Source organism: Hipposideros armiger, unplaced genomic scaffold (genome assembly GCF_001890085.2).
Source record: "Hipposideros armiger isolate ML-2016 unplaced genomic scaffold, ASM189008v1 scaffold_730, whole genome shotgun sequence".
In the NCBI taxonomy this organism is placed as follows: Eukaryota; Metazoa; Chordata; class Mammalia; order Chiroptera; family Hipposideridae; genus Hipposideros; species Hipposideros armiger.
In genome coordinates, this window is record NW_017732080.1 from 929,775 (window position 1) to 955,025 (window position 25,251).

Genomic DNA, 25,251 nt, shown 5'->3' on the forward strand with positions numbered 1-25,251 from the left:
GAAAAGTTTTCATCAAGTTACCTTTTCAAACTAATTCTATCCAGAAATAATGTATGGGTTCACACAGCGTTGTTGCATACCAAGGGGGTATAAACGATAACACTGGGGACCATTATAAGGAAAAATGTATGTAAAATTTATTTTAAGTTATATTTTTTCCCTGTAGCTGTCTTTAAAAGGGATTTCAAGATAGTGTACATTTTATTTTTATATTTAAAAAATTCAAAAGTCATATTTAAAATCAGCATAAGGTAGGAGAATGATTTCCAAATGAAACATTTTTTTCTTAAAAGAGGAAACATAAATGGAATAATGTTTTTGTGAAATGAAGGTTGCATTATAGTATCTAAGACATTTATCCTGTTTTTGAAATATTAGGGCATCTTAATGATCGAGCTTATTATTTTGACCATTTTAATGTGGGTGCTTTCTCATATCAGTAAGGAATTTGATTTTGATGGTTTGATAATATCCTAGTTTGAAACTACATTGAAACCGTATTTTAGTTGAGTTGAATGATTTACATTACCTAACATACAATATTTTGAAATGTAAATTCCATTGATAAGACAGTATTTTCCTTGTAGGTAAGTTTTTGGGTTTATGGAAAGTTTTGATATTATTGGGTCGTTGGGAAAGTCATGACGCATTTTTGCATTGAAAAACATAGAAAAATACGTCATGATTTTCCCAACGACCCAATAGATTGTTAAACATGAAAAAAGAAAGCACTAAAAAGGATTGCTCACATGGCTATTATTTTTATGAGTAAATTTTCTTTATAAAAAAAATGTATAAATCAAAGAAAAAAAGAAAAAACAAAACACCCTGCCTTTAAAAGACCAAAATCCCAAACCTAAACACTTTCTCACATCTTTTGGTTTTATAATTTAATATTTTGATCCATTAATTTAAGAGATACCCTTCTTCCAGGAAACAAAATAACTGTGTTATCTGTAAAGAAACAAACTAACTCAATATTATCTGTAAACAAAATAACTCAGTATTATCTCATTGTAAGAAAGCATTGAAAGGAAAACAACATCTACATGGACCCTGGGGTCACTATGGAATCTCCTGGATAGCTCTTTATCAACACCTGTTTCTATTTTGAAAATAGCTAGTTCTCCCTCTCTGCCCCTTGGCCCCACCTTATCATCTGTAACTCATGCTGCAATTTGTAGGTTTTGTGGATGTTGCAATTTGCAGCTTTTCTGGTGCCTCAGGATGTGGTTGATATTACAAACATTTGTGGTATATAGTTTGTCAGTGTTTAGCTTACCAAAATGGCATCCTTTCTCCATCCTTCTTCCTATTCTGCACATCCAGCCACCTTTTTCACCTCTCTTCAGTGCAAGAAGGAAAACAAAGCTTATCTGTATTTTATAACCACACAGGATTGCAGTGTGCAGGGATGCTAAGATTAAATGACTCATCTGGAATTTATAAGTTGGGTACTTTAAGGAAGCCTTCTTAATTCTCAGGAAAGCATCACATGATTTGAGGTGGTTTCAGAGTAAGGTGATTTCAGAAAAAGGGACATTGGTTGTGCCAGACATGGAGAGGGTGTGAAGGGGCAAGTTGTAGTATTAAGGAAGGGAGTAAAATAATTTTCATTGTAAAGAGATTTAAGCAAAGACTTAAGGAAGGTGAGGAAGTGATCCCTAACGACCACCCAAGGAAAGAGTGTTTCTTGCAGAGGGAGCAGCTGGAACCAAGCCTAAGGTGGGACTGTACCTGACAAGTTTAAAGCAGAGCAAGGTGGCCAGTGTGCTGGGGTGGAGGTAGGTGGGGGGAGTAGGAGTCTAGAGATGAATAGGAGAGAGGGGAGGGCAAGGGACAGATCACGTGGGGTTTTCTAAGTCATTGTAGGGACTTGAGTTTTTCTCCTGAGTGAAACAGGGAGCCATTGGAAGGTGACATGGCATGAACTCAATATGTTTAAAAGGCCCATTCTGGCTGTTGTGTAAAAAAAGACTTTGTAGGGAGGGTCCAAAGTGGAAACACAAAGACCAATGCTGTGTCTGTTTCAGTAATATAGGAGAGAGAGGGAGGCTCCACTAGGGAGATGGCGGTAGAGATGGTGAGAAGTTGTTGGATTCCAATGTATTTTAAAGATGGAGCTCATGGGATGTTTAGACAGATTAGATGTGGGTGTGAGAGAAAGACATAAGGACTGTCAGTAATACGAAAAATACCCAGGCATTGGATTTAAGTGATAGCCGGTCTTTCAGGCGTAGTCAGATGTGATAATTAGGTGAGATGGTGCTTTGGGTTTTCACAGGTGTTTGAAAGCCAAACAAGATAAAACACCATTATTTTAGCAATTGATTAATCCCTGTGGAAATCCCACAGATAAAGAAGCCCTTCTTTGTGCTCAGAGAGCATCTGAGCTCAGTCCTGTGAAGGCACTTATGTCACTGAGTTGTCATTTCCTGTTTACTTCTGGGCCTTTCTCAGCAGCCTTGAGTCGGTGATGGTGGGGTTTCTGTCTTGTCCATCGCTCCCCTCCCAGTGTCTGGTCCTGACACAGGGCTTGTGCGCCAAAATTATTCGTTAAATGAATGAATGAAAGTAGCTGTAGATCTAGTTTAAAAGTGGGGAAACTAAAGTTTAAATATAAGAGATTTAAAATTAGAGCCTGAGGAGGGTTTGAACTTAGGTAGTCATGTCTCTTCATCTATTGCAGAAGATCTCCTAAATGTATCTCTGCTTAAAAAAACACAGCTAAAGATGTCCCCCCCCCCCAACCACTGCTCTTCTTCTGACTCATTTGGCTAAATAATTCCAAGAACATGTTTTTTTGAACATGTCTTAAGTGCAAGAAACTGTGCTAAGCACTTTATGACTTTACGTAATACAACTCAAGAGAAGACTTATTGCTTCACCTTAATTATACGGACGAGAAAGCTGAAGACCCGAGGGCCACCTTAAATTATTAGTGCACATGTATGTAAACATGTTAGAAGGTGCTTCTTCTGTTAGGTGGATCCAGCCCTCAGCAGGTGAGCAGAGTGTGGGCGGATTAAAGCCCGCACTGCCCCCGAGGGAGTGAGGGGCTCAGAATCTGGAGTCTCTGGAGGGTAAGTTGCTCAGTTTCACAGTTGAATAAATTCTAGAATTCAGAATTGAACCCAAGTCTGCCTCCCCCTCCAGCCTGAACACTTGCATAATCTGTCATTTGTAACCAGGTGCTAAACTGACTTTATAAAACAGGGGTTGGCAATTTTTTTTCCTGTAAAAGTTCAGATAGTAAACATTTCAGACTTGGGGGGCTGTATGGTGTTTGTCACAGCTACTCAACTCTGCTGTGTAGTGCCAAAGCAGCCATAGACATTTCATGCACATGTGAGCGCGGCTGTGTTCAACACAGCTGTGAACACTGAAATTTGCATTTCATGTAACATGTTCTTCTTTTGATTTGTTCAGCTATGCAACAATGTAAAAAAACATTCCTTAGCTTGTCCGGGGTCTTTATGAAACAGATGAGTTGACTTGGCCTTTGGGCCATAGTTTGCTAATACCTGATATGGAATACTCCAAAAGAATCCAGTAAATAAATTTGTCACCCGTTTCATGATTATTTTTTTCTTTTCCTAACTCTAAATTCATGGAAACAAAATTGTGGAGACCTAGTTCCCCTTTTCTGTGTCTGTTCTATTTTAATGTGGTTGCTGTGATTGTTTTCTAGATAGATTACATGGTATTCATGCAGTTTTGAAATTTTTGAGTGATTCCTTCCTTCCCAGAGTCATGACTCTGGTTTGTTTTTATACTGCTATGATTCTCTTATCTAGACTTCAGTTATATTTGGCAGAGTAAAGTTTTTGATTGTACTTTAGAACTTGTTTTTAGTGAAGAAAAGGGAATTATATGCAGACGAAGTTTAAAAGCTTAATGTGTCTGGGATGACTAGAAAATATATTTCTTTTACGCTAACATCTAGATCAAGGTTCTGGTATGTCCCCAGTTAACCCTTAAAAGCATTTTGGCTCCATGACCTTGGCCAAAATCTGGCTACTAAGTGTCTGATTGGGCTCCTCAGCCAGCTTTCCCAGAAGGCTCCTCAGTTGTCCTCTCAGACATCTGAAAATACTACGTGTTCAGAACTAGAGTTACAAAGAATTGATCCAACAAATGGCCCATTGAAGGGTCATTCAACAAATGGGCATGAATCTAACAAATGACCCAACCTTCTGTAATAAAGACAATTACCACCTTGCAGAAATTTGTGTTTCACATAATTTCTTCAGCTTCTTCAGGTGCTACCAAGTCCCCTCAAACTCTCTGTTCCAGTCAAAGTTGTCTTTTTCTTGCAAAAAGCCACTAATTGTGCCCCACACCCTCCCTCAGGCTTTCTTATACTTCCTCAAGGAGGTCCCCTGAGAACACTAGACCAGGTTAGTTCCCACTTGGACATGTTTGTCTTGTAGGAAACTTCCATACTCCTCTTGTTTGTAGTTACTTGTTGAGGGCTTGTCTCCCCCACTAACCTGTGGACAAGTCATAAAGACCTGTCCAACACCATCACCTTGGTACCTGTGTATATAACTCTCAAGCATTTATTTTATTTATTTATTTTTAAAGATTTTTATTGGAGAATTGGGGGGATGGGAACAGTGCTGGGAGATTGGGGAAGGGGAACAGACAAGTTGCTGTCGTTTTGTTCTTCAGTCTAGTTGTTGGACTAGGAGGATGTTGCTTCACTGGCCGAAGTTGGCACCATCATTGCGCTCTTCCGGGGCGAGGCAGATCAGTCGCCAGATTCTGGACGGTCACTCACTGCGGCTGCTGGCCGCTCACGCTGGCTGCTGGCTACACACGGTAGCCCATGGCAACTCACTGCCACATGGGCTGCAGCCTACGCCGTCACCGGCGACTCACGGCAGCCCAGCTCCAAGTTGAGCTGTTGTTCAGCATCTTAGCTGTGGAGGGCAGTGTTCACTGGCCCTCATATGTGGGATCCGAACCGGGGCCCTCTGGCATCCCAAGCGAGTTCTTAACCATCGTGCCACTCGGCTGGCCCATAACTCTCAAGCACTTAAAGAGAGGCGTGCCTGACCTGAAGTGACAGGCATTTAGTTTCTGCCTGGTCATCATACCTAGTTTCGTCTGACTCTGAAGTGCAGTTTGCAGCATGGCATCTGCTTATAGGACTGAAGTGTATGTGTTTGACCTTTCCTTAATTTGTTTATAAAGTGATGTGAACAATGAAATTATTTCCCTTTCATGACTGAGGTCTTTCATGCTTTGATAATGGCTCTGGCAAATCCAAACAAAGGAACTGGGAAAGTCTGAATTTGTATCCAGTTGACTGAGCCAATGTCTGGGGCCAGGCGTCCAGGGCTTGGTCTCATGCAGTCACGGCAAGGTCAGGCTGCGGTAAACATTTGCTTCCTCTGGCCTGTTCTCTACCATGCTTAGCTTAAATAGGATAAAGACTAGGTCTGTATGTCTTTAGAAAGTATATATTTTTGTTTTAATTTTATTGTAGACAAATCTTTGGAATAGGTTGAGATGATAATATTGTCACCCTAAACGTATATTTGCACCTGGACATGCTTAGTGGTTTGTTATTGTTCCTAATAGGGACATTCTTTCAAGGAAAATCAAGAATTTTAACTGCATGTCATGGCCAGCCAATCTAGTTTATATTCTGTATGATTTTCCGAATTTGCTGCTCATGACACATTCATAAAAAAAAGAACTAACCACTAAACTTTTATCAGATTCATACTCTCTAATAGCACATCTTTATTTCTGAACACAGGGCTTGATTCTATAAAGGAAATCAGATGTTCATAGAAATTTTAATTTTTAGTTTCAGGTGTACAAAACAATGTAATAGACATTTACACCCCTCACAAAGTGATAAACCCCCTCCCCCAATCTACTACCCCTCTGACATCATATATAGCTGTTACAATTCCATTGACTCTATTCCCTATGCCGTCTGTACTCCACATCCTGTGACTATATATATATGTGCATATATATATATATATATATTAAATTATAGTTGACATTCATTATTATTCATAGAACTTATATTTTCATTCTACCATACACTACATCAATAAATTGCTAGATGAGTACATGTCTTTTTTATTTCTTATATTTCAAATTAATTCTTTATGGTAAACAGCATGTAATATCTTTGAGGGCTTTAAGAATGGTTTAATAGTAAATGGTAGCATTCAATGAAGATGGTGTAGCTATGTCTGTTTCTAGTTATTTTTGTTGTCTTCTGAATGATAAATTAAGTGAAATGATTCTAAGTAATACTTTGGTGGTGTCTATTTTGGCTAATTTGCAACCTAACTTCAGCTACATTAATAGCTTGTATGGTTATTTCCTCTTCCATCCAGATACAAAATTGGAAATGAAAGGATAGCTTTAATTGTTCATGTATACTTGATTCTTAATGTTTTCCTGAACATTTCTGAAATTAGAATGTTTTATGGTTGATGCTGCTCTGAAAGTTATTTTAAAAGTTATTTTGCAATGGATTTATTAAACCTGAAAGTCTGCTAATAATAAATACCTTTGAAAATTGATTTGTTTGCAGACAGTTTCCAAGCCACTATCTGGTAATCTTTTTCTTTGTTTTTCATTGTAATACTAACAGATGATACAGGATATTTCAAGATTTTTCCGATTACCTAAACCAAGTATATGCTACTAACACTTCCTTGATAATACCTTTGAAAACTACCTCTCTTCTCTTTTCAGTTATTTACAAATAACTTTACATAAAGATTATTATTTCTTTTGTGTATAGGTTATTTTGCATTAGATTTCAAATCTCATTATAAAATGTTCTAATTAAATGCTACTACCATTGTAGCTTAAACATCAGAAAGTCTCTTAGCTTTGATCAATCCTAACGTTTTCCAAAGTGGATTCTAGGGAATCCTAGTTCTGCAGGATATTGGAAATGTTATGAAAAAAGAAAAATGGTTCTGTGATGATATGAGTTGTACTTCTTTACTCCAAAAACATTCAGAGCTTTATCAATATGTTAATGTGCAAAGTGATTTTCTAAGAGAGTTATAGTAGTCATGGCTTTTCCATAGTTTCATGCTTTGGTAACAACTGTCTCTTATTTTGTGGGTTAGTCTAGAGGTCTAATTTCAAGCAAGTTGTTTAGTTTCTCAGGGCCTCCATTTTTTAATACTTTTAATACAATGACATTCAAGATGGATACTGGTAGGTTCTCTGCCCCCCCCAACCCCCCCCTCACCCCGTGCGCGCGCGCGCACACACACACACACACACACACACCCTTCTCTCTGTCAGCTCTTGGGATAAATGTGGCTCTAGTTCTGACTTCTGGGCTAATACTTTCTACTTGTTTGTTTGTTTTTTTGTTTTTTTTTTAATCTGAGCCATCCTGCCACCTTTTGGCAGCTCAGCGGCTGCTCAGCTCGGGCCAGGAATCGAACTGCTATTGCTCAGAGCTCAAACTCTTGAGCGAGCTCTTAACCAACTGAGCCACTCGGCTGGCCCCTTCCTACTTGTTTTAAATGACAGGAAATGTATCTGGAAAGCTACTTATAAAGTCCCACATTTTCACCCAGACATTATATTGATTTACTATTTTTTCCCCCTGAATTCTCTCCCTTAAAACAAAATGAGACATTGTTAACGGGGATCTCACAGAATGGGTTAGGAAAAGATACCTTGTTCCTTTGGAAACTTGACACTGAAAGTTCAGTGAACACTTTTCTTTGTGTTGATGGCTTCTTGCAGTCTTATTTCTTTGGAGCTCATTCTCAACAAATAACCAGGCATGGAGTATACATTGGTAAGTGGGTTGACCTAGCCCCTGCCTTCCGAGAGCTCACAGCAAATAGTGGCAGAAAAAAGAAATTAAATAAATAATTACAGTTCACCATAAACAAACATATAAATTGTGATGAGTGCAAAAGATTAAACTATAGAGAACTATGCATTGTATAGCAAGGAGGGGGCATTTCTAATCAAAGGGTGCAGGGAAGGCTTCTTGGAGCAGTGACCTTAGTTAAGCTTCTTAGGATGCCTAGATGGGTGCTAGGTGAAGGGAGCTGGAGGAAGAGCCCAGAGCAGGGGCCTTAGGACTGGAGGAACTCCTCATTAGGAAGTGACAGGACACCAGTGGTTCTTGTGGGGCTAGTGCTTGAGCTGCCCTGAGAGATCTTCTGACACACGAATGATGAGATTGCATCCATGTATCTGTGTGTATATACCACTGATGAACAAGAACCACTGTTGTTTGTCACCTGCTTGGTGATTGTTGATATTCATCTGTCCTATCATTAAATATATACAGTATATAAAGTAGTGTTTCATCATCCAAAAGGCTTGAAAAATTCTGCCTAACCACGCTTGTAGCCAAACTAACTTTTCCCAGAGACAAAAGATAGGGACCATTCTTATAACCCCAAATAGTGATTTTTCCTGCATTCTTTTAAGACAATTTAAAACAGTCTCTAGCACTTCGGAATATTTTATATTTATTATTACCTGTCTTATAATAGCATTATGAAATAGAATATAAAGGAATTTACAGAATTAAAAGACTTTAGAGGTATATAATAGAAATCTGGTTTGACGTTATTATGCCTCCTTTATTATTTGCTGGTGTTTCCTTTAAAAATATGTGTTGGGATTTGACCCTGAGCTTCGCTGACTGCCTCGTCTCTGTTTTCTCCCTACTCTAGTCTAATGGGGTTGCAGCCATCATTGCCATTTTGGTGTTACTGCTACTCTTGGGCATCGGTTTGATGTGGTGGTTTTGGCCCCTTTGCTGCAAAGTGGTGAGTAAGAAGGACTTAAAACCCTACTTTTTTTTAAACCAATGATACGTAAGGCCAGAAATATCAATCAATGCCACATTGCTCAACAACAACAAAGTTTCAATTAGGAAATTGAATTTTAATAGTTTTTATCACTATAATCAATTCTAGAGGACATGCATGCCAGTACATGTTTATTATAAAACTTAATCTGAAACGTAAATACTTCAAAATCAGGTTTGAAGGAAGAAGTGGAGAGGATGGTAGGAGAGGTCATAGGAATAAAATATTTTCCACTCAAGCACAAAAGAATTTCAAGTAAATTAATGATATTTTCTACTGGATTCATTGGAAGAAATGGATAATCTGTGAAGCTTTTTTTTTTTTTTTTCAGTGCTTATTGACTCTTTCATTACCTCTTTGAAAAATCTACTATTTCGGGACCTTCTTTGTTTGCCTCTCAGAAAGACATTTTAGAAATAAGTCATGTACAAATGTTAGGGTATCTGTTAAACGGCCACTTTGGAAATTAGGACAGTTGGTTTTAGTTTGTCATTTTCATGTTTGAGTAAAACCTCTGAAAGAATATGGGCATTATTAATTTTCTATTACCACTGTAACGAGGTGCTACACATTTGGTGGCTTAAAGCAGTGCACATTTATTATCTAACCATTATGCAATCACAGATCCAGCATGGCTCTCACTCGGCTAAACTGGGCTAAAAAGTGTCAGCAGGGATACATCCCTCTCTTACTGCTCTAGAGGAGAACCTGTTCCCTTGCCTTTTCCAGCTTCCAGGCTACCCACTTTCCTTGCCTCATGGGCCCCTTCCTTCATCTTCAAAGCCAGCAACATGCTGGGTCTTTGACCACTCTCCCTCTGACTCTGAACCCAGCTGGGGCAGGACCTCCAATGTTAAGGAACAACGAACGTGATTAGGTTAGACACTCGAATAACCCAGGATAATCTCCAGTCTCAAGGTCTTCAACCATAATCACATCTGCAAAGTACCGTTTGCCCTGTAAGGCAATTTATCACAGTTCCAGAGAATTAGGGTGCAGACATCTTTGTGGGGCCGTAATTCTGCCTACCACTGGGTGGAATGTTGAGTAATAAATATCAGCCGATTTCAAGCAATCCAATTTGGATTCTTCAGGCTTCATAGAAAAGATTCTCCTGAAGAAGCACTTTTTCAAAGGATACCTACTATTTATTTTGAAAGTATCCCTTTTATCGGCGCATTATATAGAACTTCGTATTCTGTAAAATACAGTAGTGTTTTATGTAATATTATTACTAGACTGCCGCCCCCTCCCCCGGCCCCCACTGTTGCTGACTGATTTCAGCGTCCTTGCGACATCAGGAAGTGCTTTGTATTATCCCTGCATTTATTATTCATTGTACTTCAGTCTGCTTTCATGAGGCAACTTTTGTCTCAAAGCAGTTGGCCCATGGAGGAGGCACAGCATTCAGCTAAACAACAGGAGAGATGAGAGGCATCCTGTCTCCTTGCTGAACTAATCGGTTTCCTGCCATAGCCATGTATGCACACGCGGCTTCCTGTTGTAACCTTGGTTAGCACAGATAGGACTATTTCCGGGCGGCTAGCATGCTTGAGTCACAAACTAAGAAGCAAAAAGGTCCCCTAAGGTGATTTGTGCTCCTTGTTGTTTTTTAAATTTAAACTTTGCAGTGGTGGATTTCCTTCCTTCATTACTTTGTAATTTCACTTATTATTGACTAAAGGGCTCAAAAATGTCAAAATGTATGTTTTTTTTTTTTTAAAAAGACACTTGCAAAAACTGAAATGAGCTTCTTTGGGAGGTTGCTGTTGTAGATGTGCTCAAATAAGTTTTCCACCATCATTTTGGATGCTATAGAGAGGATTCAATCATCAGGTTGTGAGAGTAGATTCGTTCCAACCCTGGGACTCAGCAGATTGCAAATCACAGTGTTACTTATATCTTAGATGATGGAGTTACTTATATCTTAGACAGTGATTCTTTATGCCAGGCATAGAGGGACTCCTTTAAGGAATGTTTTCAGGAGGTCAGGAGGGCTTCCAATCCTCAGAAACATCATGAACACTTGCTAATTTCTGGAATTTATTTAATGGAGAGAACCACATTTATTTTACATTTAGAAACATAGTGAAAGAGCAGCTAGCCCTGAGTATGAGCTTATACTTTAATCTAGGTATGAACAAATCATAGCAGATGTTTCCTGAAGTAGGTATAAAAGCAGGGAGAAGGTAGAGGCAACATTCTGTGTTTAGCCCTCGGCAATCTAATAATATGTGCCAGTACTGTGCTAGGAACTGGGTGGGGGTACAAAAGTGACTATAACGTGATGTGAAACTTGCATTTGAATACAGGAACACAGAGCTTTGGGCAAAGTGTAAGTAGAGGGTCAGGAGTGCTCCAGTAGCAAGCCATGTAAAGAAGAGTAAGAACACAAAGGAAGAGGGGTTTTTAGAGTTAAGGAACTGTGTCAGAGAAACCTCTCTAAGTTGCTGCTGACTCCAAACTGAGTTTTGAATAATGAATGAATTGTTGGCTGCTGATGAGGGACAGTTCAGCTGAAATGTGTGCAGAACTACTAGTTATCCTGGCATGCTCTGGGGAAGCCTCGGGCACCAGTGACAGGGAGCCATGAAAGATGGTTTGGAATTTAGGCATGAATCCCATTAGGGAGGGCCACCTATGTCTTTTAGGAAGTTTGAACTCATCCCAGGGATGATGAGAAGCCACCCACTAAGAGATTTGATTAGTGTCATCCCCTGAAAGAAGCTTCGCTTGCTTCATGGTTAGTGGGTTCTGCGGTCTGGTCCTAGTGGGGATTAAATCTGTATCCAACTGAGCTCCATGAGCAATTGAAATGGAAAGCCAGTGACAGGTGATGTGCCTTCTATATGGATGAGCAGAGTATCTCAAACAAAGTTTAGAGAGTTGGCGTGTAGCATGGGAGCTAAGTGATCCAGAGAAAATGAAAAGGTGATGTGAAGCGAAGGGACAAAGGAGACTACAACCTTGTGAAAAGAAGATTGAGCATATTCACCGGAGGTTGTAGTACAATTGCAGGATATTTATGTTATTTTGTTCTTTTTAGAGAATATGTATGTGCAATGTTGAAATTAGAATCTGAGGAGTTAAATATTTCTTGGCAGCATTAACTTATCAGGGATCAGTTTGACTTGGACTATCTAGTGTTACTAGTACTATTACTTTTTCATGGGGAATGAAATGCATGCATTTCAGCTTCGTGTTGTGCAACTTTATTTTTGTTTGAGTGTGCTTTAAGTACTAGTGGCAAAGGTTTAAATCGAGTCTTTCAACTGAGACATGACTAAGCAGCCTAAAGTGTCTGTTCTCAGGCACGTTGAGATTGTGTCTGTGATCCACCTCTTTGGGAGTCATATGCTCAGGAGCTCTTATCAAGATAGAAAAAACCCAGAAAAAAAAAATCCCCGAACAGAGGCCTCAATATTTGTTATACATTCTTTATTCAATCATCTCATATTTTATGAAAATAGGCTATGAAATGATTTAATCATTCATTGTTCAGAGATTAAAATTTCATGGATATCTGATAATGACTCAAAGATGACAGTGTTACTTATATCTTAGACAGTGATTCTCAGCCCCCCGCCCCCCTCAAATACTGAAGGCTTTTAGAATAATGGCTGTCAGATTTCCAATGGTGGCAGTTTGGAAAAGACTCTTGTGGTAGGCTGAATAATGATCCCTAAAGTTACCCAGGTCTTAATTCCTGGAAACTGAAATGTTATCTTACATGGCAAAAGAGACTTTGCAGATGTGATTAAATTCAGGATCTTGAGGTAGGAAGATTATCCAGGGTGACCTAGGTGGGTTCTAAATGCAACCACAAGTGTTCTTCTAAGAGGGAGATAGAGGGAGATTAGACTACAGTTGGGGAGAAAGCAGTGTGACCCTGGATGCAGACACTGGATGATGCAGCTACCAGCCAGGAGTGCTCTCGGTTACCAGATGCTGGGAGAATCAAGGAACTGATATACTCCTGCAGCCAACAAAAGGAGCCAGCTCTGCAAATACCTGATTTTAGCCTTAGAAGACTCAGCTTGGACTTCTGGCCTCCATAACTATATGGAAGTTAATTTCTGTTGTTTAAAGCCACTAAGTCTGTGGTAACTTGTTACAGCAGCATTAAGAAACAAATACATTCCCTAAATGATTTTGATATTGCCCAGAGTTGGGAATCACTGCTTAGGGTTATTGATTTGGGGTAGTAATATGTTTTCAAATAAACTTGTTACAAAAACTGTTCATGGAATACAAGAGGTTGTAAGATGGAAGACATGAAATGGTCTTCAAAATGTTTGCAGTGGTTCTAAGACTATTAAAATCAATAAATATTCTTTAAAATTAGAATTACTCTTATGTTTTATTTTAGGTAAAGTAAATATGCATAATGATTTATATACTGAGTTGAATTTGCTTACTGATTCAGAGTGACAAGGAATTTTTAGAAGAAACAGGTTTCTAAATTTCAGCACTATCCAAAGCCTATGTGTTATCAGAACTAATAGACAACAGGAATCCATGGACAGCTTTCTCAGGGTGCTTATAATTTGCTAAAAGAAGTCAGTACGAGTATAATTCCATTCATATTTAGATACTGAACTATTGAATTGCCTGAAAGCTAGAAATTATGATTATTATAGTTCAAGCAAAGAACTTGAGCATTTAACTAAATGTTCTATCTGTGAGACTACAACGTATGCCTCCTTAGCTGTATCAATTTGGTATCAGGAACAAGAAACACATCAAAGTCTGATATATCTCCTCTAGAATAGTATATATTAAAATTTTAAGCCAAAACCCTTGAAAAGTTACTCTGCCAGGTTAGAAAATGGTACTTTTTTGGTGGTACTTAAGTGAAATCATGATTAAACAGTTTATGTATTTGTTGAACATTTCTCTCACTTTATTTTTTTATTTTATTTTATTTTTTAATTGGGGAATTGGGGGAATGGTAACAGCGCTGGGGAATTGGGGGAAGGGGAACAGACAAGTTGCTGTCCTTTTGTTCTTCAGTCTAGTTGTGGAGGACGTTGCTTCACTGGCCCAAGTTGGCACCATCATTGTGCTCTTCCCGGGTGAGGCAGATCAGTCACCGGCTTCTGGACGGCCGCTCACTGCGGCTGCTGGCCGCTCACGCTGGCTGCTGGCTACACATGGTAGCTCATGGCAACCCACTGCAGCAGGGGCTGCAGCCTACGTCGTCACTGGCGATTCACGGCAGCCCAGCTCCAGGTTGAGCTGTTGTTCAGCATCTTATCTGTAGAGGGCAGTGTCACTGGCCCTCATATGTGGGATCCGAACCGGGTCCCTCTGGCGTCCCAAGCCAGTTCTTAACCATCACGCCACTTGGCCGGTCCTTCTCTCACTTTAGAATCTGGTAATTTTCATGAAGCCAAGTAGTGTGTGTTTTACTCATCATTGTAAACTGGGCATATTGTACAGTAAACACTTATCCTTCATGAGCTATCTCAGTTCTTAAAATTGAGACACTTCATATCTCTTTACCTGGAAGACAACTTTAAAATAAGGTAAACTGTTGCCAGTTTTAATAAAAACTCTGCCAACTTTGGGGAAGTATTGTGCATGAAGAGATTCATGGTACAATCTAAGTTCCTTGTATGATTTTCATTGACTTTATTTAAAATGTGTCCCTTATAAAGTATACACGATAGGAAGTGTGGCCTTTGTAATTCTATAGAATAGGAACTAAGATAAAATTATGTATGAAAGTTTAATTATAAAAAACTCTGAATTACAAGCAATTTAACTTTTTTCTAGCTTCTTCTAATATACCCCAACAAGGATTTCTAACCTGAGTAGTATGAAAAATAAATTTATTTTTACTTCTAACTGAAATTTATCATTTCCTTCATTTATGAATGTAGGCCACAGTCCACAGAAGTACTAGCAATTCTGAAGACCTTGTCACCAGTAGTAATCACAGATATCCTACATCGCATTTCTAATTGTTCAGATATTTTTGAAATATCTTTTACACATATTGCTATTTCAAACTTATGATAGTTCCTAGACCTACTATTATATTTCATTATTTAATGAATTAATAAAGAGGCACATATTTCTGTATCACAGATTTTTTTTAGCACACTTGATAATTACATTTTAACATATTTGGGTTCCTTTAAATCCTGTATTTTAATTTAGCTTAATTATTTTGAGAAGGGGTTCCATAGGTTCACCAGATTTCCAAAGATGGGCATAGACTAAAAACGGTTAAGGGAAAAACCCCTGCAATAGAATATCTGGATACCTAAGATGCTTTTAATGTGAGACTATTTAAAAATTTTAAATATTTCAGTTCATTTTAATGAGTATTTTCCAGAATAAAAGTGAGATGGTATCATTTGAAATGTTGCAGAATAGTGTCCTCTCTGTGCCGGGGCTTTCCAAGGCAAATAGAAATCTGAATCAATGCTATTTGGAGAACTTTTCTAGTAATAATCATAACAAAAGAGCCCGCCTGCAAAGCTGAAATTTTTAGGCACTACCATTAGTGAATTATGAAGTGTGTTGAGTTTGCAAACTATTCCATAAGGGGAAAAGTTCTGATTTTTGTGTGACGTTATTTCTCACCATCTGTTAACGAGTCTGTATGCTGCTCACTGGGTATCCTCACATCCATCTTTTACAACTGCTTTTCTTTAACAAAGACATCAACAGAACCCTTCCTTTTCCCTTAAATTAAAAAAATGGGGCCAGAAAGATTAAAAATAAACTTAGTGTGTATTGCATCATGAATGAAATATCAGAAGATAAGGATGTCTTCATCACTGTGCAATTTAGAAAGTATGTTGAGTTTATAGCAGATTTGTTTTACCATCAGGATGGCAGAAATGACAGCCCTATAGTTGCATCATTTGGAATAAGCAGACACTCCACAGAATTACAGATGTAAGGCTAATGAGGTGGCAAACAAAGGCTTTCTGGAGTATTGTCAATTAGAGTATGTTCTACAGCTGCAAATAAATATCTGAATATGCTGGAAATGATGAATGTTCACTCTGCTCTAGTGTCCTTGGCCAAAGTTCTCCATCCTCCAGGGAAAACTGCAAGCTCATTTTCCTTAGTGCGTTTAAGGCACCACATAAAGATCTCATAAATCTTCATTTAAAGACCATTTAAAAAGTTATCTTTTTAAAGCCTAATTTGCTTATAAGTAAGTTGAGCTTTCGTGATGAGGATATATCTGACTGGAGCTCTATAGAATCATTTTCTTAGCCAGCAACAGCTGTGCTGTTTTTTCTAAATAGTAATAATGCTTGTACATTCACTTGTTTTCTATTGTTGAGGAGGGCTCTTGGAGCCTTTATTGAATTACTTTGAGAGCAGCCTGATTTTTTTTTGGGGGGGGAATGCACAATAAAACAGAAGTAATTTAAATTTTAATATGCCTTCCTTGCACCATTAATTAAAATGATTTATGTTTGGTTGCCTCCTTGAAACAGAGTGTGATGTTAGTACTTATTGCTTCCATGGTGATGTTTTCCAACAGAGCATCATGTACAAAACGGGGTACCACACTCTTCCTGGTCTTAGTTTATTTGCTTGACAGCAGCGCCTTTCTTTAACTCCTGGCAGCATAAACGCTCACACTCTTCTTTCCAGTTCTCATTTATGGCATTTTAAACGCTATTTATTGTCCAGACTTCCCACCAGTTATTTATTTGTTCAAAATCAGAATCTTTGAACATTGACGATCCTGCCAAGTAGGAAAGGAAATGGAGGATGAGGTCACCGAGACCTTATTTTGGTCTGGATGTTTGAAAGCATCAAATTTTGGGAGATTCTGAAAAGGACTTCCCAAACACTGATGTAAGAGAATTTGTGTTTATGCATCACAGAGGAAAGTAACTACACTTGCTCTCATATCTTATCAAAAAAGACAAGGGAGAATGAAAGGAAGACCCACCTATACTTTAAACAAATTTTTGTCACCACTACAAATGATTTCTCTATTGTCTGTGGGCTCTTAGGCACTTAAATGACATCGCTGACAAACTGAGCATTTGTTTTTGTCACTGGAATGAGCTCTGAAATACTACTTGATCTACAGTTGTTGTACAGTATCTGGTTTTGTTTTTTTTTTTAATCCAAGGCAGTTCACTGTTGACAGTTCTTTTCACTCTTTTCTGAATATCAGAACATATGAACACATCAAGCTGGCTGCAGGCTCCAGTGCTGACATTTTCTAGGGCAAAGAATGCCCACATCACTCGAACATTTGAAAAGTGTTAATGAGCAGATCAAAAGGACTGTTGCCTGAAGCAGCTAACTTTTTTTTTCCCCTAAGAAATCGGCTCTCCTCCAAACTGAAATCTTCATTCTAGCAGCTAAGTAGATGAGATGTAATCCTCCCTGATGATGATAATAACTAATGAAAAAAAAAATTGGAGAAGAATCAAATTCTGCATATGGTTCATAAAGTGGTGAGAGTGTCTTCCAGAATCTTCAATACAGAGCTAAAGGATGCTAAGTGGAGAAATTCCTGGCAACTAGACAATATTATGCCTTTTAAAATCTGCAAATTCTCATAAAATATGGTGCATATGAATACATCTTTTTCAAAATGAATGTGTTCTTATGCTATTTAATACAAGAATGGGATTCACATGACTGTTATTTTTAATGTATTTGGACAAACAGTCAAGTTTTCTTTTCTCCTATACTGGTTTTACTGAAATGTACAAATATCAGTTGGACACAGATTTTTTTGCCCTTTTTTTTGGCTTTGGGGCCAAATGGCTTCAGATGATTTTCACCCTTCTTTGTTACTTAGGAGGCTGCATGGTAGAGTGAAGAGAGGGAGCATTTTGAAACATCACAAAAAACCATTTTATGTCTTGTTCCTTCATATCCAGATTAGTGATGTTGGGCATGTGAATTAACAAGTTATATCTCAATAAAACGGGAATGATAACCTATTTCACATAGTCATCATAAAAATTATATCTGTCTACCTATTTATTTATCCACTCATCCATGCATCCTAGCAAGTAACAACTACTCAAGAAATCTTAAGCCTTTCCTTCTGCACCCTTCTCCTTTGCAATCTAAACCTTATTTTAAAATGATGTCATGTGGCAGAAGAAGTTAAATTCAGAGTTTTGGAGATCAATGGACCTGGGTCTTGGGTTTGAATCCTAATTCTAATGTTTTCTCTGTATATATCTTTGAATAAGTTACTGAAGTTACAGCGTCTCTCTCCTTATATTTAAAAGGAAGATAAGCATAGTCACTGCTCAGGGTTCTTATAATAAGGGAAATACAGTGTGTGGTACATGGCAGAACCAGTAAAAGGTGCTTATTGTTAATAGTAATAATAGCACACACATGAGCCATAGCTCCGATTCAGTTCCTGAAGGTGCTATTTGTTGTTGTGGTAGTTGTGTCCCTTAATTTACCAGATCAAAATATGACTTAGGCAGAGTTTTAAGGCCTTTGTTCCCATTGTTAACAATGTAGAAAATACACCTCCCAGGATTTCAAAATCAATTTAAATTTATAATAAGTCATGCATTTAGTCATATGCAATATTAATTACATGTTATTGGAAAAACAAACGCTAATGTTTTTAGGGTTTTTTTTCTGGAATAAGGTGAATACAAATGCATTTAGACATATGGCCTACTTAATTATGGAAAGTCATGGAAGCAAAAGTCCTGGTGGAAATGCCATAACATGTATTTTTTAAAACATCCTATTAGAATTTTCATGTTGGAAAGGACCTACAATTAATTGCATTTATTTCCCAGATGAAGAAACTTAGGGTAGTCTTATCTCTTTCCATCTGCCATTGAGTTTCTTCGTTTTCTGACTTTATTAGTTGAAAGAGAAATTTGATGCTTCATTTTATTTGGACTTAAAATTATTTTAGTTTCATGGAAACCATCTCTGTTTATCATTTATATATAAATATATATGTATATATTTTTTCTTATAAATTTAGAGGTTGGCTATGAGTCTGTGAATATTCTCAGCTATTTCCTTCAGCTCACTTTCAATCATATTTTTAGTATCTGCTGTTTGCAGAGCACTTTCTTAGGTACTGGCGATATTTATAAAAAAGAAGAAATTATCATTGCCCTTAAGAAATCTGCATTCTTAAAGGTTAATTGAAAAATTCCAAGATAAGCATAGAAACACAAGTTAATGAACGATGAATGGTTCAACTGGTGCAGCAACATATAGATGTAGAAGTTTTAACACTTGCAGATAAAGCATTCATAAGTTTGTAGACTAGTCTGTGAAGGCTGGATGGGACTTAGCATGGAAATGGTCATTTTATTTGGGAGAAGCAAAGGGGTTTTCAGTCTTCCTGAAAGAGAGGTAAATGTAGAGGGATGTTTGTAAACAGGCTGTTAGGGCAGAACTGTACCATGCTGAGGTGTTTGAGCAATGAGAATAGAAGAGCTGGCTCACTTAAATGCACTACAATGGGGCTTTGGATTTCCAGGTTGTAGCTTAGGGCATGAGATAGAGAGTCTCCTTTCAAGTGAAAGAATCCAAAGATACTTCTCATTATCCTGTTGTGAGTTTGTCTGCAGTGACCACAAAAGGATATTAAATTTAAATTAAGTTTGCCCATATCAATGTAATACTATTAATAGATGCTATGCAGGATAATGAGTGATACTTAAAAAAACAACAAAGGCCGAGTCATGGAGGGGGATGCTCATTAATTCTCAGGAGATATAAGGAAGCTTGGGGATACTATTTATGCCCTCAGAAACTTATATACCAGCGTAAGATAAGATGTACAGGTAATAAGCAGAGTAAATTTGAAATCCTCAAAGGAAATGAAAATAAGTTCACATACATTATACTCAAAGTTAGTGGACTGAAGGATGTATATTGATCTTTTTCTAGTGAGAGAACTTTGGAGAACATTTTATGTAATTTGCAGAACTAAGAGGAAAAGTAGGACTTGTAAAGTTGTTCAAATAAAATACAGTAATTTCCTGATTTCCACTGTGGTCATTGGAACCATTGACCCATTTTGACTAGAGAAATGATCAATTAAGCTTTTGTTGAATATTGCCTGACTACATAGGTTAGAATGAAGGATGGATTAGAGACAAACAAACAAGCTAGATGTCGAATTTAAGTAAAGAGAGCATGTAGACACTGATGCAAAAAAAAAAAGCTATGGTGATTATAGACTATCAATCAATGTTATCAATATGTTATTAATTAAAATGCATAGAATGAGAGTGAGGACTGGTGGGGGTACATCTGTTTTGTCTGAGCACCATTCACACATATTATCAGTTCTGCAAACCACACTTTGAGACATTGATCAAATGACTATATACTAAAGAAACTGACCAAGATAACTAAATAATGCAGAACCATTTCATGATAAATGCTTTCAATGCTTACCTTCAGATAAGTAGGCTCAATAGATACATGTATATTATCCTTATATTCAAAAATAGGAAGTGCTCTCTTCTGGAAGAAAAATCAGTTGTGTATGTATATTTCCATGTCCTGGGATCATGACTAAAGAGTGGAAACTACAGAGAGGGAGGCTTTGGCTTCTTTGGGGGGAAAATGTTTCAAATGATGTGAGTTCCTTGCCAATGGAATGAATTGCATTGTGAGGTCATGAATTTCTATTTATTGCAGGAGTTCAAACGTAGTTGGACTACAACTTGGTGGGGATGTTTCAGAATATTGAAGTTTTGGTTAAATTCATTGGAGAAATTGAAAATGTTACACTACATATTTTTAAAGTCCAGAGAATCTTGAGTTTATGATTTTAGGTAGTGACAGTGAGAATGGAATGCCCAGAATCTGTCCTTCTTCCCTGTTTCCTCCTCCCCTCCCTTCCCTTCCCCTCCCCTCCTTCTCTCTCTCCTTTTTTCTACCTTTCCCACCTTCTTCTTTTCCTCTCTTCCTAACTCCCCCTTTCCCCCCTTCCTTTCTTCTTCCTTATAAAATAGAAACTTTGCTAAGTACTGGGAATACAGTGAAGAATAAATACATAAAACCCATCTTAATGGAAGTTATAGTTTTTTGGACCTAGAAAAAGTTATCAATGCTGATAAATGCTAGGGGAAAACAAACAGGCATCTAAGCATATGAAGGGAATCTGACCTGCTTTGAGAAAATTGAGAGAATTCATGGAAGAAGGGGACTATTTCAAAGAATTGGACATGGTAAATGATTTGGTGAAGTCATTTAGAAGAGAGGAAAAATTATAGATATGTGAAAAATTTGAGGTTGTAACTAGAAAGAGTGATTTACTTGAAAAACACAGGAAAGATAGGAAGAAGAGTTCGCTTTTAAATGAAGATGTTTAGGTTGGTTTGACCCTGCTGAGTATGAAATGTTGACAGATCAATGATTGATTCAATGATCGATTTTGGACATGTAGTTGATAATGATATAAGGTGCTTTGTTTTTATAAAGGAAATGCACCTGTAGCTTGATAACCTTAATTTTATTTTATTTTACTATAATATTATTTTAAATCTTAATCCTCCACTGGCATTTATTTCTGGGCTAACTGTAAAAATTCGAAGATTTTTATGTTTCAAAATCATTAAAAAGAACTAGAATTTTATGTTTACTGATAAAATAAAATTGAATAAAGTAAAGGATTATATAGAAATAACAAACTTCAAAAACTTGAAGGCTACAAGAGTGAGTTAGGTTGAGATTCAAACTAAATTACTGTCCAATTATATCTGTGTGGTTGTAATTACTGTTTGTGTATTTTTCCCTGAGATTTAGATCTAAACTAAAATTAGAATGATGAAAACATTACACATAAAAAGTAAAGAGTCATTTCTCTAAACATTAGCATTAAAAATTTTAAAACCTTTTATTAAGGAAAATTTCAAACATACACACAGAGAAAGACTAAAATGATGACTCTTCCATGCCTCCTTCACTCAGCTTCAGTGATTCTCAATTTATGGCTAATCTTATTTCATCTGTAATCCCATTTACTTCCCGACCCCAGATTACTTTGGTGAAAATATCAGAATCATATCATTTAACCTGGAAACACTTCAGTATATATCTTTAAAAGACAAGCAGTCTTTAAAAAACATATGCAGGATAATAGCAATATACCTAAATAGTACCGTATTTCCCCATGTATAAGATGCACCTTAATTTGGGGGCCTGAAATTTGAAAAACAATGTATTACATAAAGTTATTGAACTCAAGTTTTATTCATCATAAAATTCATACAACTCCTCATCACTGTCAAAACTCCCAACCATAGCCAGTCTCGGATTGTTTTCTCAGTTGGAGGAGGACCAAACTTACGTTCAGCAGCACGATTTCCATTCACTTTTGCAAAACTGAATCACTTTTAACTTGAATTCAGCACTGTACAAAAATCTTTCCTGAGCCATTTCTGGGCAGAACGTGGCAAAATGTAACCTAATATACCGATAACAAGTGAGAAACAATAAGCGCAAAGACAACAAGCGTGAAAAAGTGGGAAATGCACATAAAAAAATCTACAACCACGGTATAAGATGCGCTCAGTTTTCAGACCCCAAATTTTTTGAAAAAGGGTGCATCTTATACATGGGGAAATACGGTAATTCCCTGATGATAGTCATTTTTCAAAGTTATTGTTTTAAACTTTTGAAAATTTAATAATATAATTGAACACATTTGATATTAGATGAAATGAAGCAGTTATATTTTTCAAACAGTTTTTTTTAGTGTAGAGATTTGGATGTGTACCTGAATGGACAGAAGCCACTGGCACTTGGTCAATAATTTTCTAACATGATGGTGCGAAAGTCCAAATACACCAGTACCAATAAAGGTTATTTAAATTAGATCTCAGGCTCCATTCCTCTTACATAAAGAATTAATGGTATTAAATTTCATGAAAGAATATATCAAGTAATGATTTACGGGAAATGAATCTTGGCTAAGATGTTGGTTTGTTTCTAGGCTAAAGGGTGGGGAAAGCGAGTATGTTCATTTTCTTATGTATCTCATCCAAAGTGAGCTAAATTTTGTGCTGTCAGTTTATGAAAAAGTCAACGAGTTGTAGCAGGATGATTTTGCTAGCCAATTACTACTCTGTTTGAGGGGACATACTGTAATCTAGTGAAGAATGTTTGCATTTTGACATTAGACGCAGCACTTAGTGAAACTTTGTGGAAGGTATATGACAGTTTTTGTTCTTGTTATTCACCTGAAAAACGAAGCTACTACTATATCAATATCATAAAGATAAAATGAACGAATGTGTGTTAAGGAGTATTGTGGATTTTAGGTTCTTATTACCTAGTCCTGCCTAACAAATGACTCCACAACTGCATATCCTCAAACAATTTAGTGGCTTCACTATTCTGTGAAGACTGGCTCAAATAGGAGCTTCTCACTCCAGTATTTTCTCATGTGACTGCAGTCAGGTGGCAGCTGGGCTGGAGTCATCTGAAAGCTTAAGAGGGCTCTATAGCCAAGAGAGAGTCTTCTCTCACATGTCAGGCACCTCAGCTGATATGGCTGACTGGGCAAGCGCCTGTTTCTCATCGCCCAGCTTTTCCATAAGGTTATCTGGGCTCCCTCACAGCTTGGTGGTCTGAGGTCAGGCTTCTAACATGACAGCAGGCTTCCCTCAGAATGAGTGCTTCAAGGGTGTCAGGAGAGGTGGAAACACTTCTTTGGACCTAGCCTCAGAAGTCATGTGGTACCACTTCTATCTCACGCTAGTTAGTCAAAAGCCCCTTCCAGGGAAGCCCAGATTTAAAGGGAGGGGCATACATGTTGGAAGACAAGGATCACTGGGGACATCTTTGACAGTATTTTACTAATCTAACTATTTTTACAAATCCTCACTGATTCTTCTCTAGGCCACCAAAGATTTTAACATTTGATTTTTTTTTTTTTTGGACAGGTTATCAAGGATCCACCTCCCCCACCCCCCCCTGCACCAAAACAGGTAAATGAGTGTCAGATAAGTGACAACAGTGGTTTTTTATTCCCTCTATTTAGATATTATCCCCAAATTGGACCAGTTACATTGTTAGATCACTATGATACCTATGTATTGATTTTTGAATTTATAAAAACCAGTTGTTGTAGTTTGTTCTCTCCTGATTTCTCTCATGTGCTAGAGGAATGAGTCCTTCCTACATTGATAAATGTAGACTGGCCACCGGGATCGATACTTTATAGAGATTTAATTTACTTCTTATATCAGTAATTCTGATGTCACTTATTTTATTTACAAAAAGTTGGAAAAGCCAAACTGGCAGTTTAAAGATATTACTTTCTTCAAAATGATATTTACAGTAGTCCCCCTTATCCACGCTTTCCCTTTCCAAAGCTTCAGTTACTCAGGGTCAATTGTGGTCAACTGAGGCCTGAAAACATCAAATGGAAAATTCCAGAAATAAACAACTCATAAGTTTTAAATTATGTGCCATTCTGTGTAGGGTGATGAAATCTTATGTCATCTGGCTGTGTCCTGCATGGGACATGAACCTTTGGCCCAGAGTATGCATGCTCTGTACCCACCTATTAGTCACTCAGTAGCCAGCCATCTTAGTTATCAAATCCAGTGTCACAATACCGCAGTGCTTGTGTTCAGGACACCCTTATTTTACTTAATAATGGCCCCCAAGTACAAGAGTAGTGATGCCAGCAGTTTAGATATGACAAAGAGAAGCCGCAAAGTGTTTCCTATAAGTGAAAAGGTGAAAGTTCTCAACTTAATAAGAAAAGAAGAAAAAAAGTCATATGATGATGTTGCTAAGATCTACAATAAGAACAAATCTTCTATCCATGAAATCTCTTAATTTATAAATTAAGCTTTATCACAGGTATGTATGTATAGGAAAAAACCTAGTATATCCAGGGTTTGGTACTATCCCCAGTTTCAGATGTCTGCCAGGGGTCTTGGGACATATCCCCCGTGGATAAGGGAGGACTACTGTACTTTTATATTACTCTGTTTGTTAGCCAAAATTGTGTTAGCAACATGAAATATGAAATGTACAGTTGTTGTGGATTTTCAAAGCTTCTTAACTGCCAATCTTTTTAGTACAAACTTCAGAGAGTTCAGACTTACACATATGTTGATGCTTTAAATGATTATTGAAATGCTGTCTAATTTTAATGTTTTATCTTTTTAAATATAAAGTGATGAATAGGGGGAAAAAAACCACATGATGCTCATAGCAACTTTTGCTAACCTAGTATAATAAGGGAGACTCCTAAACATGTGGAAGGGAAGGAGTCCTCGTATTCCATAGAACGCCACTTAAAATTTGTGCATGTAAGCACAAATATAGCAACATGACCCATATATAATTTTCACTACATTTCTTCCATATCAGTGGCATTGTTCAGAACAACAGTTAACTGTGAGCCACTGCTGACTAAGCAATATTTTAAGAATTTAATCAA

At 37.4% G+C, this 25,251-nt stretch overlaps 1 protein-coding gene across 1 annotated transcript in view; it reads left to right on the forward strand.

Annotated features, from left to right (window-relative positions):
* Positions 1-25,251, forward strand: part of ANTXR2 (ANTXR cell adhesion molecule 2) — a 98,258-nt gene that overhangs the window by 58,689 nt on the left and 14,318 nt on the right. Inside the window, exons 12-13 of the mRNA XM_019627428.1 lie at positions 8,703-8,798; positions 23,738-23,782. Of these exons, the coding sequence (XP_019482973.1) occupies positions 8,703-8,798; positions 23,738-23,782 (141 nt within the window). The remainder of the gene's footprint in view (positions 1-8,702; positions 8,799-23,737; positions 23,783-25,251) is intronic.